At 40.2% G+C, this 17,550-nt stretch overlaps 1 protein-coding gene across 1 annotated transcript; it reads left to right on the top strand.

The window, feature by feature from the left end:
• Window positions 1-16,418: 16,418 nt before the first annotated feature.
• LOC147458579 (uncharacterized) lies at window positions 16,419-17,039 on the top strand. The gene is given in 1 exon segment (XM_086513440.1): window positions 16,419-17,039. A coding segment is annotated over 1 exon segment (621 nt).
• Window positions 17,040-17,550: the final 511 nt, after the last annotated feature.

Raw genomic sequence — 17,550 nt, 5'->3', positions numbered from 1 at the left:
CTTTGCAACTTTTATATCTTTGCTTCTCCTCTCTAGGTGTCGAATCCTTGAAGCAAGAAAATATTTTGTGCTCATTTTTAGATCCCAAGGAAATATACTCCATGTAGTCACTACCTCTCCAGAGGCATAATAGGCTTTTGTGCATACATAAGCTCTGATGGCATGAAACCTGTAATTGTGTTGTGTGTAGTACGGTCCACCCCCAAAGCACAAATAAGTAACCGAGGCCAATCACCAATACGGCCCTTACAAGCCTTAGCCAATGCCTTGACAATGGGAGGATGCCCTCTTTCACTTTTCCATTCTCTTCGGGATTGTATGCAGTAGTGAGTGTTAACTTGACACCCATACGAGCAAAACAGTCTCTGGCTTCGTCAACATCTAGCTCTCCTCTATCTGTAATAATTCTTCCAACACAACCATATCTACATATTACATCTTATAGCATAAACTTGCATACCATACTTGTAGCTTTGGTTCGTAAAGCCCTCCCTTCAACCTTGTTCGTCAAATCTTCCTTGGCAAGCACAATGTAACTCATTTGCCATAACCCTGCAGCCATTGTAATCAAACTGACTACCCATTTAAAATGCATACACAATGGATACGCTGGATGTAATCCATCTTGATGCTTTACATTCGAGTACATTTGACATGTACAAGTTTCAACAAAGTGCTCCACATCTTTATACATGCCCTTCCACCAATATCGTTCTTTAATTTTAGCAAAAGTGGCCCAAACTCCCCTGTTTCTTGCTTATAGTGACTGATGAGATTCTTTAAGTTCTTGAAGGTGTGTTACCTTATCACAAAAAACTCGCTGAGGGGTTCCTCTCCGCTTCTTTGGATGCCTCCATAGAAACCCATCCTATCAGAAATACCCATAAGCCTTCTTTCAAATATGTGTAAACTCTTGTTTGGTCCAGTCCTTCTGCTTCTTTAGTGTACTCAAATATTTTCCAATCAGCAACCATTCACCTTCATACTTGTCCTCAGCAAAAGACTACAGTACGAAAATCGTGTTTTTACATTCTATATACAATTTTGAAGATGTAAAGAACCTCAATCCCACATCTTCAGCTTCAAAAATCATAGTCTCTTCGTCTTCAAACCTTGCCTTGGACAACATGTCAGCTACCGGATTATCCTTCCCTATAATATGATGAAACTCGAGATTCAATGACTCAATATATGCTATCCAGCATAGCGTGACTATGTCTGGTGTAGAGCAACTTGTGGTAAGCAATCTATCTCTACTATTACAGAATCACCAATAAAGTACTCCTTGTCACACCTTAGGGCAGTTGCTACACCCCAAAGTTCCCTTTTCACCTGTGGATATGCTCTTTTCCGAGCACTTAACACTTTAACACCAATCTTATAGCATACGTGTTTCCCTGCTTGTCATCCTATCAAATAGCCCACCCAATACCTGTAGGACTCGTGTCATCCTCAAAATAGGCTTTCCGCTTTTGTAATCTGCTTTCCTTAATGTAGGAGCCTCTTGTAACATCTTCTTCAGTTTACGAACAACTTTTGAGTGTTCTTCTTTCCAAACAAATTTATGTCCCTTCCTTAGCAATTGGTATAAAACCTCTGCAACATGTGAAAAATGGGGTAACCATATCAAGTAAAAAACACATGCACCTAAAAATCTTTGCACTTATGTAATTGAATTGTATGTCTCCTTCATCCTTTGAATAGCATCCACTTTGATAGGGCTTGGTGTTCTTCTAGTTGTCTCACGCAAGTGTCCCACCCAATCAAAACTTCTTTGACCCCGAATATAGACTTTTGGCATGAGAGTGTAAGGTTCACCTCTTCAAGCCTCAATAATATCCTGTCACAATCAACAAAATGGTTAGCCACAAACTGTCTGTGCCCCTTTGATCTTTGACTTTATCTTTTTCTCCCTCTTCACACCCTTTTATCGGCATGTCGTTAATAAAAGGCATGGTGATCTGAGGAATGAAATCCCGTAGCACTTTGTTCATCCCATTCCTCATGTGGGCAACTAAAAAGGTTGCACCCTGTGGCAATGTACACATTCTGACTAATCCCAAAGGAGTATGCATGGTTGTCAGATCCCTGCTTTCTATAGCCAATTGAAATTGATCATAACCTGAATACAAGTCTCCATAGAATAGATGGCTCTATTAGCAAAAGACTCTTCAAAATCATCAACTACTGGACCTGTACCGACAATTCTGATAGTTACCTTGTTTACTGGCTGCATATCCTATATAAACCTCAATGTACCATTTTTCTTGGGAATCATAAACCACCTGTTAGAGTAAGGAGCACAAGAGGGGTCCAAAATGCCCATCTTAATCTTCTCATTTAACAAATCAACCAACTTAGGAAGATGAGCTTTTGGAATAGGTATAGGTCACAGATTCCAAGGGAGGTGTGGAACATTGAATATCACCATGGGAGCTACAACACTAGGATCCACACAACCAATCTCACCTAGTTGGAAAGCAAAAGCCTTCCCATGCTTCTTTAACATTTCTCAAAAATATTCTATCTCTTCTTGATTTAGAAAATTTGCATCACCAATCTGCAATTCTTGTAAGGTTTCTTCAGTAAATGGGTGCCAAATTTTACATGGATCTTGAAGAATAGCCTGTCAAGATTCTTTCTCCATAACTGTATCACTCTCTTTTGACAATGGAATAGTCACAGGGCTGACCTTCTTTGCCACTGTTGTGCATTTTGTATTTACTTGTATCTTCTCTACATCTAGCTCTTCTTTGGATTGAAAAAGGATGTCATACATATCAAGAGATTTTACCTTAACAATCTCAATCTCGGCTTGATCATTGAATTGCATGGATGCATCCAATTCCCCCATTGTGTCCACAAATGCATATTCTTCAAAAATCCCTGAAATTGCTTCATTTGGATCCAATATTTCACATTCTTGAAACATACCTTGGGCATTGCAAACATGTTGCTTCTCTCATTTTCATAAGTCATTGAATTTCCTCTAAGGTACTAATCCTTCTAAAGATAAACCCAAAAATCCTGAAGAAAAAGCCTCTCTGTAAACACCCGATGTCAACAAGAACTTCTCCTTTAAAGCACCATCATAGTCTCGCTTTACAATGGCACTTGGAAAAAATCCGGGAAACCCCTGTTCTCTTTAAATTCTTTTGTCAACTTTGGCAATGGATGATCCCTTAAGGTGTCCATGTTCTTGGCATGGTCTACACAAATAGTTAGAAATTGTACCGCTTTCTTCCCATCACGACTTCAGATCCTGGCATATGCAGATCCGAAATCCAAAACCTTTGTTCCCATTCACACTGCAGTAATATAAGGTTGTCCCAATATAATTGGATAAGTTGAGCTCTCTTGCACAAAGAAATTTTGTTCATCACTTACATCCCATATAGCTACTTTAACATTGGGACATGCACCATACAAATCATTGATTGTGCATTAGCAGCTTGGATACGCCACCCATGTTTAACATCAACAGGCCACTTCCCTTTCGAATATAAGCTCTTTGACATAAGGTTTACTTTTGAACCGTGATCTACCCAATGTGACAACCGGCTCCTCCTAATTGCCTGTCTTCACCAAAGTTTTAGTAGTAGCCCTGGCCCAATGATTCCATGTACAATGGTTTCAAGGTACGTCTGCATGATACTCATCCTCATGAAATCTAATATGCTTTGCCCACCTTGGAAGCTCGTTGTTGTCGACTAGCTTCCCCATTCATCATCCCCAAATTCTTTTTCATTAACAGTGCTCATCAATAAGGATTCAATTTGTTCATAAATGCTCTGCACTCCCTGTGTCTTGGTTGGATCATTTTCAGGCCCGTACAATATTTGGTGCTTCCTCTCATAAGATTAATGATGCTGTCATGAAAATACCGCTTTGCAATACCTAGGATTTCTCCTAGGGTAAACTCCACCCGACTATTCAAAATCCTCTCCTCAAGTACCCTCTTTACATCAGTTGCCTGTTCAATATCAAATCTTAGTTTATATGATGGGCCTTGAGCTTTGCCTGCTTTCTTCTCCTTCTCGACTTCATCCATTGGAACATCAGGTGGGGTAGGAGCCTCACCTGGGCTAGATTCCTTTTCCTTTTGTACTGCTAACCTAGTTTTCTTCTTCGAAGTTCTTGCCAGATCCTATTCCCTTTTTCACTTTTCTTCTACAAAAGCCTCATTGTTTTGAGACTTTGCTATATATGCGTATACTGAGAGGGAGTCCATAGGATCCCCCCACCCAGTAGTCTTTTTAATGCAGTTTCCCACTTGACATAGCTACTCAAGTCCGACCTTTCCCTTTTGTGCCGTTGTCATAGCATATGGCCAGAAATTTTCCTTTTTGTGAGAAACTTCAATAGGTTTTTCCTGTAATTTGCTTTCAATTTGCACTCCATAATTCAATGCCTCACTACACTTTCATGATGTTCTTGCAACATCTCTTCCATACTCTTCTTCATACCACCTTTCCCATATTTGGTCTTTAGAGGCAAACCTGTTTCCCGTAGATGTATTAGCCCATCCTTCCAAAAAACCACGTCTTTATGATTTTCTTTTGCAAACTCATCGCACTCACTCTTGACATGATCAAGACTTTCACACCACATGCAAATTTGATTATCAATTCCCCTCTACGGACCGCTTTGTTTTGATCGGGATGTTGAACCTTTTTCTTCAAGCTTTACAGCTTTCAAATTGATGTTTAACTCCTAGATTCCCTGCACACGCTCATCCATGAAAGACTCCTCTAGCTTTGTGGTCTCCTCCTTTAACAACACATGGATCTCTTCTTCTTTGTCTTCCATATATGTATTCATCCCGACTAACTTGTCCAACCATTTTTGTCACTTCACTACAATATTGACCGCTTCAATCACTTCTTTCTAATCTGATTTCAACCCTAATTCCCCTGCTCGATCCTCAAGAAAATCCATTAAACTCTTTTGAAATTTCAAGTCTACAACCTACACAAACAATTCTACCTTTTCAAAATTCAAAGCGGTATGTTCGATGGCAGATAACTAACCAAATCTTTTCTCAAATTCCCGTAGCAATTCAGGTGCAAAAAGTCCCTTATTGCGGTATTGCCTCCACTTCAAAAAGCTTTTCTTCGTAACATGCTCCTTATCTTCAAGAAAATATTCATCTTTGAGAGCTTGCTTGAACGCCACCCATGTTCCCCAATGCGTAGTCTGAAGCTCCTCAACCCGTGCCCACAGTTTGAGCACGACTACCAACACAAAATTTTCCACTGCAGCTTGCTCATCTGCTCCCTTGCCTTCCATAGTCCGTTCATATATTTGACAGGATTTGGTAACATCACGGCCTTCAAACCGCCCTACTTCATCTGTCACTGTTTGCCTAGCTTCATGAATCCGAGCTTCCATTTCTCTTTCCAAGCTTTGAGCCATCATCTGCTAGCGGTGAAGATGTTGTTGATGCATAAGCGCAACAGATTGTTGCATCCCATTATCTTGGCCTGAGGGCATGGATGGCTTTGTCTAACCCAATCAATTTCACGTCGGGTTCAACAAATTGTCGGATTGCGCGGTTCTCTAGGGTCGACCGGGAAAGCACCGGGCCTTTGGCTATAGACAAGAGCTTAGCAAACATTCAAACTCGAATAAACCAGTGCAAATAGACTTAAATAGGGTTTAATACGTGTAATACTGACAATGAAAGAGAGTTTGAGAGAGAAGACTGCAAGTAAGAACACTATTAATGGATACGGCGATAAGAAACATAGATTCAAGACTCAAGAGATCTATTTAGCTAACAGGTGATACAAATTTAATTTTTCTCATTGCCCTTTTTACAATCCAGTTCCATATGCCACATTGGCACACCTTTTGAATTGCAAACCTTTAACTAGAAAACTCTCAAGGCGTCGAGTCTTTTCATGCTCTCGGTGCTCTTCCCGACCTTCCCTTGTCTTCTCCAACTGCTCTCAAGCACAAGAATTGCTTTCTGCTGCAGTTGGCTCCATAAAACCCTCCCAATAACCCCCAAAAAATGGCCAAAAAAAAAAGAACCCTCCACAATTTTGTGCTTCTCCTTTTATAGGAGTAGTTAAGCCCAAAAAAAGAAAAAAATGGATTTCCTAGCTCATGCATTCAACTTGAGCTCCTTTTGGGAAATTTTTGCATTGCTTACATTTGTTCTACTCATTTTAGAAACCCTTGCATGGGCTTGCCACGCCGGCAAACTTCTATTCCCTCTCTCTCTCTCTCTCTCTCTCTCTCTCTCTCTCTCTCTCTCTCTCTCTCTCTCTCTCTCTCTCTCTCTCTCACACACACACACACACACACACACACACACATTACATGATACCTTCTTTGTTTGGGTTGCTTGGAACTGCCCTCTTCGCCGCCCACTTTGCCCTTTGGGTTCTTTCTCCCTCTCAAGACATAAATCTTAAGAGTTATGGAAGGCGTTTCTGTAACAGCATTTCCAAAGTGAACATGTTCAAGAAAATTGACTCTCATCTCTTATTTTATATACAATGTCTTCCGGCACTCGCAAGGGTTCTTCTTCTTCAACAAGGTCCACAACCATTGTGGAAAATGATCCAAGATCTCCTAAGTGTGGAGATAGCAACACAACCACCCAACCAACGACATCGAAAACCATGATCATGGCATACTTGGTATCATTGCAAGAGACCGTAAACAAACAAGGTGAAGACTTACGAGCACTTGCAATGGAGAATGGCACACTAACGGTACTTGTGGTTGAGAATGAGAATCTCAAGAGGACACTTGAGATGCAAAAAACATGTTTGATGCAACTTGAAGAGGAAATCAAAGAATGTAAACGCTCTCTTGTGGACTTGAATGCTTTGAAGGAGCGGATGAGAAAAGTAGAGCATGATCATGTATTGAAAGAGGAGAAATTTGACACCATGAGCCGGGATGTATGTGACATGAAAAATGGATGCACAAAAAAGTCTTGGGCTAATGTATGTGGTAGCAATGTGGTTGCTAATTCCTCACTCATGCAAGATATGGCTCAAACAAAGAATGTTGAGAATGTGGATGTGGAGGAGTTGAAGTAACGGGAGCGACGTTCCAAGAACATTGTTATTCATGGAATTCCGGAAGAGAAGCTAGAGACACCTCCTTCTCATGCCATTATTATTGAAGATTTCTTCAAAACCTACTTTGTATGTCCGGAGTTATGGTCTATGGAACACATAGACTGGGGAAGCAAGGAGATCCTCGCTCGGGAGAACAGCCAATTGTATGCATCATGCCGGATGAGACCAAGCGAAAGATTATCCTTGATAATAGCTGGATCTATTTGAGGGATACAAAATGTTTTGTATGTGAAGATTGCACTATTAAGCAACAAAATATGTGTCGCAAGGCATATGAGGAAAAGAATAAGAAAAACAAGGAGATCTCTCATGAAGAAAATGTACCCAAGGAGGAGGCAAGTCCCTCGAGAAAATAGGGATGCGTGACCTATGCGATCGAGTTACAATTGAAAATGTGTCTTCGGAATTGTAATGAATACCCATGGAATGCGAGGGTTGACATTGATGAACTAACAAGCTAAGCCGATGTTGTACTTCTTGTTGAAACTTGGGAGCATGATACACAAAGGATTAATGGCTTGGAGAATTACAATGTACATTCATTGATGTGGTCAAAGAATCTTAAGCAACAAAGAGGACAAGGAGGGGTAGCATGTATGGTTAAGAAAGGATTGGTAGATTTTGTATCAATTGTGAAAGATGTCAAGTACAAATGTTATGTATGGTTGAAAATTATGACACCAAAAAGAGCACCCATTTTTGTAGCCGATTACTACATTTCTCATCATGATTCTCCCTTTTATGCTTGCATGGATAGAGATCATCCATTTTTTGATTTAAAAGAGGACATTGCTAATTTCAAAGATGAAGGTGATGTTATTTTATTTGGGGATATGAATGCTCGCACAAAAACATTGCAACATGATACTCAACAATTTGATATGCCATACATTTCAAGGGAGTTGGAGGAAGTTCACTTGTATGATCGTTCTTCAATGGATGAGAAAGAGCCGGATCACTATGGAAAGTTACTTTTACACATGTATAATAGCATGCGTATGCTCATTGCCAATGGTGTATCTTTGTAAAGTAGAACCAATGGATTTACATCTAGGAGACATAATGGGGATAGTGTGATTGACTATATGCTACTCTCCGAAGCCATCATGTATCGCATAAAGAGTTTTATGTTTGGCCAATGGACCTCGGAATCTGACCATCGCACTTTATGTATTGACATTTCATGTGGAGAAGCAACTAAGCATGATAATCTCAGCCAAAGGAAAGAGAAATTATCACTATGTATGGATTTCAAATGGGCACCAATGTACATTGAAATGGTTGAGCAAAATTTATGGATGAAGAACCTTCAATATGATGTACCATTGGAAACTCAATGGAAAGCTTTCAAGAAAGTTATTTGTTCTTATGCCGAAGAATGTTTTGCTATAAAGCATCTCCATGGTATCGACAAAGATAGATCACGCAAAAGGTGGTTTGATAAAGAATGTCATGATGCTCGAAAGTCCTTGATAAAGCTTGATGCAACTATGGAAAAAGACAACTATCAAAGTCATTTGTATACATACAAGGCATTGATTCAAAAGAAGAGAAGAAGATGGGAAGTAAAGCAGCAACTTTTTCAAGTCCAAGTAAAGGCACATGCATGTGGAAGATTTTGGAGAAACTTGAGGGGCAAGCGGGTTGAGAATTTTGGTAACTTGAGTCTTGTGGATATGTACACACATTGTAGGCAATTATATGAGTAAGCAAATGCTGAAAAAGAAATCATTTTATGGTTCAATCCCATGTATGCCTTCTTTTTTTACTATTGAGGATGTATGCGGTGGGCTTGAAAAGTTGGCCACTCGCAAAGCATGAGATCTTCAAGGTATCAAGCAGGAGATGATCAAATGGATGGGAGATTTTACCCATGAGTGGATGTGTGATATGTTCAACCTTGCACTTCAACATGGTATGCCTTATGATTGGAGTACTAATTGGGTTAAGCCTTTATATAAAGGAGGGGATGTAAAGAATGTAAACAACTACCGGACTATAATGATTGGGTCTCTTATGGGAAAGTTATTTGGGTGCATAATGGAGATGAAATTGAGTGATTGGGCTGAAGATAATGACAAGCGTGCAAAGGGACAAGCAGGTTTTCTTCGATGTCATAGCATCATTGATCATCTTGTCACTCTTCGTGTTCTCATGGAGGAAAGTCGGTTGAAAGACAAGCAATTGTATTGTTGTTTTGTGGACTTTAAGAAAGCCTTTGATATGATTCCACATAACAATTTGTGGAGAAGGATGGAAGAACTCCAAGTGCCAAGTGAGTTTATGCTTGAGGTTTCTCGAATCTATGAGAAGGTGATTTGTCAATTGCGCATGGGAAGAAAAAATTCAAAAATTTTTGTAAGCACTATTGGGGTTAAACAAGGATGTCCATTGTCACCAACTCTCTTTGGTCTATGCATCGATCAATTGGAACAAATGGTACTTGACTTTATGCAAGAAGAAGGCATTGAAGAGGTCACTATTTGCAATGCGGTAATCATGCTTTTGTTGTATGCGGATGATGTAGTGCTTCTAGCACACACTTTAGAAGATGCACAAAAGCTTATGGTTGTCCTTGAGAACTTTTTCTTGCATATTGTGAACGAATCCAAGACAAAGTTTATGCTTGTGAAAACCAACCATAAGGAGAAGCCATGCATTGTGTACAACAATGAGACACTTGGAGTTGTTAAGAGCTTTAAGTACCTTGGCCTTGAGGTTCCATCCAATCACAAGTGGCATGAATGTGCTATGCGTCGTTTGGAAGCGAGAAAGAGAGCATATTATGCATTTGAGAACATATGTAATGCGGAAAACATTAAGTGTTGGGTTCTCAAGAAGTATCTTTTTGATGCATTGATGACACCGGTTTTTCTTTATGGAGTTGAAGTGTGGGGCGGAAGCATCTCAAAGTCTACTTGGAAAGAGTTTGAGAATTTCCAAAAGCGTTTTCTCACAAACTTTCTCCAAGTGAAGACACAAACACCATATATGCTCCTACTTCTTGAGTTGGGATGTCTTCCAATTGAGGTTATGGGCATGGAAAGGGTTGTGGAGTACATGATAAAGATACGTCAAAACCCCTCACATCGACTTCCTACAATTGCATGGGAAGCAAGCAAAAAAGCTCAAACGACATAAAAGCAAGATCTTCAGCACGGATGGATGCAAGACATAAAGAAGTGGTTTGGGAGATGGGATGCATTGACTCCCAAGTGAATGAAGCTTTTCTACAACGCCAATGTATTATGGCTTGGGAGAAATCCGGTGGGTCACACTTCATACATTACACCACCCATATTGCCCCCAACTACAAAACCATGTTCTTCGCTGAAAGAGGGAACTGTACTCACAATTACATGCTTGATCATATCCCCTTGTCGGTGATACGCACTATCGCAGCCATTCGTCTTAGCTCCAATTTCCTTCGATGCGAGATAGGGTGTTAGGTCAATGGAGAAGATTCAAATCGATTGTGCACATTATGCTCACTGCAAGTTCGAGAGTCTGAGTACCACACACTACTAGTGCTCAGCTTTTGGTCACATCCGAACTTGCTTCTCTCACATTTTCAGCCATAACTTAGACCTACACACTTTCCTCTCCCAGCCAAAGTGTGGGCTCTCCATTGCGACTCTCATCACCACAACTTTGGAGCATCAAGAGTGTTGAAGGGTAAATACAAAGTCGGATATGTAGCAAATCGGATATCGGATGTACTGTCTGATTATTAGTAGCTAGTCAGATATTGTAAGCATGAAGACCTTAATCATATATTGTTAGTGTATACCAAGAATTAGGCAGTTCTAACTGAATTCAGGGCGCAGCTCTATACTATGGAATGTGGAACTTTGGGAAGTCGGATTGTATTGAGTCTTGCTTTAAAAACTTGTACTAGTGATTTCTTGATATATAATCTCTGAGTTTTGTCTGAGTCTCTCTCTCTCATTGTCTCTCTGATTTTTTAATTCTATCTCACACACAGTACTACTTAGCCCTGAATTAGTTAGAACTCAATCTTTTGGTGATTATTCATTGCATGTGTGGTTATCCAACAACACATTTGGCGATCCTGCTGTTTGCAGACCTTTCATTAAGGTTGTAATTCAGGTTCTAAGGGTCGTACTGTGATTTGTGTATTATTCAGAGATGATGCATGTCCGAGAGGGGTAGGATAAGGTCAAGGGTGTACTATACCCATGCTCAGACTCAAGCAGTAAATATAGATCCCTTTCATTATGATTATTTCAGTGATGATAATGCACCTACGTCACCACCTGAAGTTCCATTGCTGAATCAAGGACAGGAGAGTTTAGGAGCATTAGAGGAAAGGTCAGTGAGGCATTCTTGGGGACACTACTCTTGGCAAGAAGACCAATTAGAAGTAGACGTCAACTAAGATTGACCCACTGTTGTTAGCTGCTGGGCAAAGACCTAGGAGGCTCCAACAACCTATTCCGATGGCTCAACCCCCCCCCCTAATCCAAAGATCAAATCAGCAAAGTTCAAGGGCAGGTCTAAGGAGGAGGTAGATTGCCATGTGGCTCAGTTTGAAACAAGGTGGCAGGCGAGTGGATATCAGGGTATCTTCCCTGATAATATCAAATTACAACAGTTTGCAGCAACTTTGGAAGGTAAGTCTATGAGTTGGTTTAGCCAATATGGTGTTTCTCGCTTTACAACTTATGATGAGTTGAAAGTTTCTTTCTTGCAAAGATTTAGAAAGGAGAAAACTCCTACTGATATTCTGAGTAAACTTAGAAGAATTAAACAGGGTTCAATGGAAGATTTTGCCCAAAAATTCAGGATTTTGGTTCAGAGACTTCAAGGTAATGAGAGGCCCACTGATGAAATGTTGGCAGGGTACTTTCTCAAAGGGTTAAGGACGGGTTTGAAGAATGCTATGGCAAGTATTGATATTGTAGGAGGTTTTGACAATTTGGTGGCGGCTGCATCTAGAGTTGAGAAAAGATTGGGCATGACTAAGTCCAAAAGCAGGAGGAGTTCTGATTCCAGTGGTGATTCTACATCAGCTGAACACTCAGAGTCGAATTCTCAGGACACCCTGGCAAAAATCAGGATAATAATCATAGGAGACCACAGGGGGTCAAGCCTTGTGTGTATTGTGGAGATCCAAATCATTTTGTTGGAATCCGATGTGACTTATGGGTCAAACACATAGAAGAAATGGGGATACCTGTTGTACCTTATAATCAGGACAATCAACAGGCAAGACCACAACCAGTTCCTCAGCATCAGCCTTAGGGTCAAGCTAATGTTATCATTATTGACATTCCAATTTTTACAGCACCTATAAATGGACTAGCTTCCTATGTGATTATTGAGGAGATACCTGATGAGGATGCAGGTAACAGTTATTCAGATTTGAGCTTTAGCAGTAACTAGGTCCAAGGCCAAGGGTCCTATTGACTGAGAACGACAAAAAGGGATTAGAGATAGGGTACACCAGCATGTGGAAAAGGAACAAAGACATAAGGTTTTGGATAATGGAGTTTCAAAGTTAGCAGAGCCTTCATCTCTTAAAAGGGAGAAAGTCCAGGTTTTAGGTGAAGCAAGGGATTGGTTTGAAGAACTGATCAACTCTCCTTTGCAATTGTCCCTAGATCAGATGCTTTGGTTCCAGCTTTCAGGGAAAGATTGCTGAATAAATTGTTGGGTGGAGGAGCTGAATTGTCCTCACAACCCATTATTGAACCAGGTGTTCACTCTATACACCCTTCTGATGTTGATTTTGTAGTACCAGTGATTAAGGTGACTTTTCAAGGAAGACTGTTTGAAGAAGTGCTGCTTGATGGAGGATCTGGAGTAAACATATGACCTGAATCTGTGTATCTTGCTATGAATTTGGGGAAATTAGAACCAGCACCTTTCCAGGTTAAGATGGCTGATCAAAGAAGGGTGCAACCAGTTGGAATTTTGAGACAAACTTCTGTGCTAATATCAGGTATACAATTTCTGGTGAACTTTGTGGTACTCAGGATGAAAGAAGGGCATAGTTCTTATGAGATGTTGCTAGGCAAACCTTGGTTTAGATTAGCCAAGGTGAAACAGGATTGGGGGGAGAATCAGGTTGTTCTTACCAAAGGTAAACAAGTTCTTACTATTCCTATGCTTGGGAGGAAGCAAATTTCAGGCAAGGAGAGACCAATGTTTGCCCAATCAATTAACTTAGCAGATGAAGTTGAGGATGATGAGGAAGAAGAATTCTTGCAGGCTAATCCTACAATTGTATCAGTGTTTGAAGTGGATGTTGAGGGTATTTGGCAGAAAGATGAAGGATCAGAGTCTGGGGAAGAAGCACCTGTTTCAGGTCAGGAAATTCAGGGAGTTGACGTATTAAGAATGATGGATCAGAGTGTGGCTTATAGCTCTAAGGAGGTAAGTCTGCAGGAAGAACAGGAGGCTAAAGATATGGTGGAGAAGTTGTACAACAAAAGGTTTGGGCAATCCAAGAGAGTTGAATAGGATGAGTTGAAGGAGCTTAATTTGGGCATTGAAGAGGATCCTAAAATGGTGAAGGTCAGTGTACATGTGGATGGTCAGTTTTTGCAGGACTTGTTGCATTTGTTACAGGAATTTAAGGATGTATTTTCTTGGGATTATTCTGATCTTAAAGGGATTGATCCTGATTTGCATCAACATCATCAACCTCAAGGAGGATGCAGTTCCTATTGTTCAACAGAGGTACAGAATGAACCCTAATTTTGCAGCTCAAGTAAAACAAGAAATTGACAAGTTGTTAGTTGTTGGGTTTATCCAACCTATCCATGAAGTCACATGGTTGTCTCCTATTATTGTGGTTCCCAAAAAGAATGGGAAAATAAGGGTTTGTGTTGACTATAGGAAATTAAATGCAGCAACCATTACTGATCCTTTCCCTATGTCTTTTTGTGATGCTATTTTGGATGCAGTAGTAGCTGGACAAGAAATGTATAGTTTTTTGGAGGAACCAGATTCAGGTGGCTGAGGAAGATCGGCACAAAACAGCTTTTATAACAGAATGGGGGGCTTATGCTTCTAATGTCATGAATTTTGGGCTGAAGAATGGTCCACCATCTTTCAATTACACAGCTTATAAGACTTTTGAGCCCTATTTGCAGTATTTCATGAGGGGGTTTGGGGGGTGTTTGTGGATGATTTTTCTGTTTTTGGCAAAAAGGACTTACATTTGCAGCATTTGAGGTTATGCTTTGAAAGATGTAGGATGTTCAGAATGTGTCTGAATCCTTACAAAAGTGTGATTGCAGTCAAGAGTGGTATTCTATTGGGTCATGTGGTATCTCATCAGGGGATGTCCATTGATGATAAGAAGATTGAAGTGATTCAAGCAGCAAAGGCTCCTACAAATGTTAAGGAGTTGGGTAGATTTGTTGGCCAGGTTAAGTGGCATAGCAAGTATATCAGGTATTTAGACAATGTGTGCATGCCTCTTACTCATTTGACTAAGAAGCATGTCCTTTTGTGTGGTCTGATGCTCAGGAAAGATCCTTCCAACTATTGAAGAAGATGATATCAGTTACTCCTGTTTTACAAGCTCCTGATTGGAATTTACCTTTCCATGTTTTTGTGGATGCTTTAGATGTGCCTGTTGGAGCTGTATTGATGCAAGAAGGTGTCAGGGGTTGGTTTAGACCTATATATTATGCTTCTCGTGTGTTAACCTCTGCTGAAAGAAACTATGTAGTGACTGAGAGGGAAGCTTTGGGCATGGTGTATGCTTTGACCAAATCCATGCATTACTTGTTGTGCAACAGGGTGATCTTTCATGTAGATCATCAGGCTTTGCTTTACTTAATCAAAAAACCATTGCTTACAGGAAGGTTGGCTAGATGGATGTTATTATTGCAAGAGTTTGATTTTGTTATTATTCATACACCAGGCAAGGAGCATGCTATTGCAGATTACTTAAGTCGGATTGAGACAGGTGAAAAGACTACAGGTGTTATTGATGATCTTCCTGATGCTCAGTTGTTTGATGTTCAAACTGTCAATTCTGATTATTGGTATGATCAGATGTTAGTGTTTTTGATGGATGGTACAATGCCATCAGAGTTTTCTACAGATCAGAGAAGAAAGTTTGCACTAAAAAGTAGACCTTTCTTGGTTATTGCTGGAACTTTATATAAGAAAGGAATTGATCAGGTCATTAGAAGATGTGTCCCTGATTTTGAACAATCAGCTGTTTTACAGGAAGCACTTTTTGAGGATGTTGGAGGACATTTTTCTGGAGATATTACTCGAAAGAAAGTTTTACAAGCAGGATTATGGTGGCCCACTGTGTTGAAGGATGCTCACAATTATGCTAAGAGTTGTGTGATATGTCAGAAGATGGGTCAGCCTGATTCTACAGAAAGAATGAATGATCATCCAATCTTGCCTCTAGAACCTTTTCAGAAATGGGGTCTAGATTTTGTTGGACCAGTGAATCCAACTACTAGCAGAGGATGCAGGGACATATTGGTGGCTATTGATTTTTGTACTATATGGGTGGAGGATGTAGCATTGAAAGACAATACAGCTGCTAGTGTGGCAAGGTATCTTTATCATAATATCATGACCAGGTTTGGTTGTCCTGTGGAGTTGGTAAGTGACAGAGGATCTCATTTTCTGAATGTTGTTATTGCTAAACTTACTAAAACTCATATGATCATGCACAAAAAATCCACAGCTTATCATCCTCAGGCCAATGGTCAAGCCGAGAGTACTAAGAAGATATTGATTAGCATTTTGAAGAAGATTGTACAGGACAATAAGAAGGATTGGGATGAGAAGTTAGATTCAGCTTTGTGGTCCTTTAGGACAACATTCAAAGTGACTACAGGTATGAATCCATTCAGGTTAGATTATGGGCTTGAAGCAGTTGTCCCTATGGAGTTTGTGGTACCTAGTCTCAGGGTGAGTGCTGAGAAAATGACTCCCAAAATGTCTGCTCAACATAGAAGCAGGCATTTGTTGCAGTTGGAAGAAGATAGGCATGTCAATTTTTACATAACTGAAATAATTCAGAGGAGGAGAAAAGCTTGGGTGAATCAGAATATCAAGTTCAAAGTTTTTCAGGTGGGAGATTGGGTTATGCTTTATGACTCTAGATTGGGACCACATCCTGGAAAATTAACTTTAAGATACAAGGGACCATATCAGATTGTTGAGGATAGGGGTCAGGGTACTTTTATTGTTGCTGATGTGTATGGGACAAGAGTGGATTCTCCAGTTAATGGTTTCAAATTGAAAAAAAAAATTGGTAAACCACCTCATTTAGATTGGTCTACAACAACAGTTGTCCAAGTAGATGAGTTGATGGATGAAGCAGTGTGCAGAGATACTGATAATCAGAGGGAGGATATTTAAGTTTTGGGAAATCAGGTGTAGTTTGGTGGAGATGTCGGAATTCGGAATTTGTTTGATTTCTGGATTGGATTATTGGAGGTCGGATATTTTTTTACCGCAGCTTTTAAAGATTTTCTCGAGAAGAGTGATGATTGTCCACTAAGGTCTATTTTTAATGAGTGCCTTAAAAAGTGTAAGGTGCACTTAAATGACGTTTCCAGCGCGCGAGTTGAGAGTCTCTCACGTTTTCAAATCCTAATTCCTTCCTCGTCGCGTTTCCTCTTCACGCACTGTGTACTGGTTGATTCTCTTCACTTGTGCCATTCTATTCTCCAGCACTCTACTCTCTTTCATCATTCTCTTGCTTGCATGATGGGCAAAGCAAAAGGGGGACCTGCGGTCCGACCAACGCTTGATGAGGAAGAGCCAAGCAGCAAGCACTCAAGGAGAAATCCAGTGTCCATGAGAATAGATGTGAGCAGTCATGAGCTTGAAGACCAACCTTCTGGAGAAGAAGAGCCCGACAGCCCACCGACAATGACACCTGTCAAGTTGTATCAAACCTTGATGGAGCCCTATGTGGATTTCTGAGTGGAGCTTGAATGTTCTAGAGAGGTACATTCACTGTGGTTAAAGAAGATAGGTTTATTTGATCTTGTTGTTTTTCCATGGCAAGAGTGGAAAGGAAACATGTATGCTAAATCACAAGTGGAGATTCTCAAAAAGACAAAGGGTATGTTGTCTACCAATGTAGCTTTGAGTCCTCAATTGATTGCTGAGGTATTTAAACTTCCAATCAATGGAACTTCTCAGATTCCTAGGTGCTCTGATTTCTTGTTGAAGAAGGAGTTTGGAGCCAGAGAGGGTGGCAAAAATTATTACATGTTGAAGAATGTCAAAAATGTTACAAGAGAGCAGCTGAAGTGGTATCTAGAGAAAATCTATTTCCTAGCTAAATTTGATTATATGTCCAAGGAGAATTTTTCTCCTCTCTATTTTCTGAGCAAGGAGGATGTGTTAATTGGGCTTATCTAGTTTATGAGAGGATCAATGGGGAGATTAATATGTCTGACAAGAGGAAAGCTCTACAAACAGTAGGTTG

This window comes from Adiantum capillus-veneris, chromosome 5 (genome assembly GCF_014529385.1).
Source record: "Adiantum capillus-veneris isolate H3 chromosome 5, ASM1452938v2, whole genome shotgun sequence".
Classification (NCBI taxonomy): Eukaryota; Viridiplantae; Streptophyta; class Polypodiopsida; order Polypodiales; family Pteridaceae; genus Adiantum; species Adiantum capillus-veneris.
Note: the sequence above shows the minus strand (reverse complement) of the source record. Positions and strands in the feature narration are given on the sequence as shown.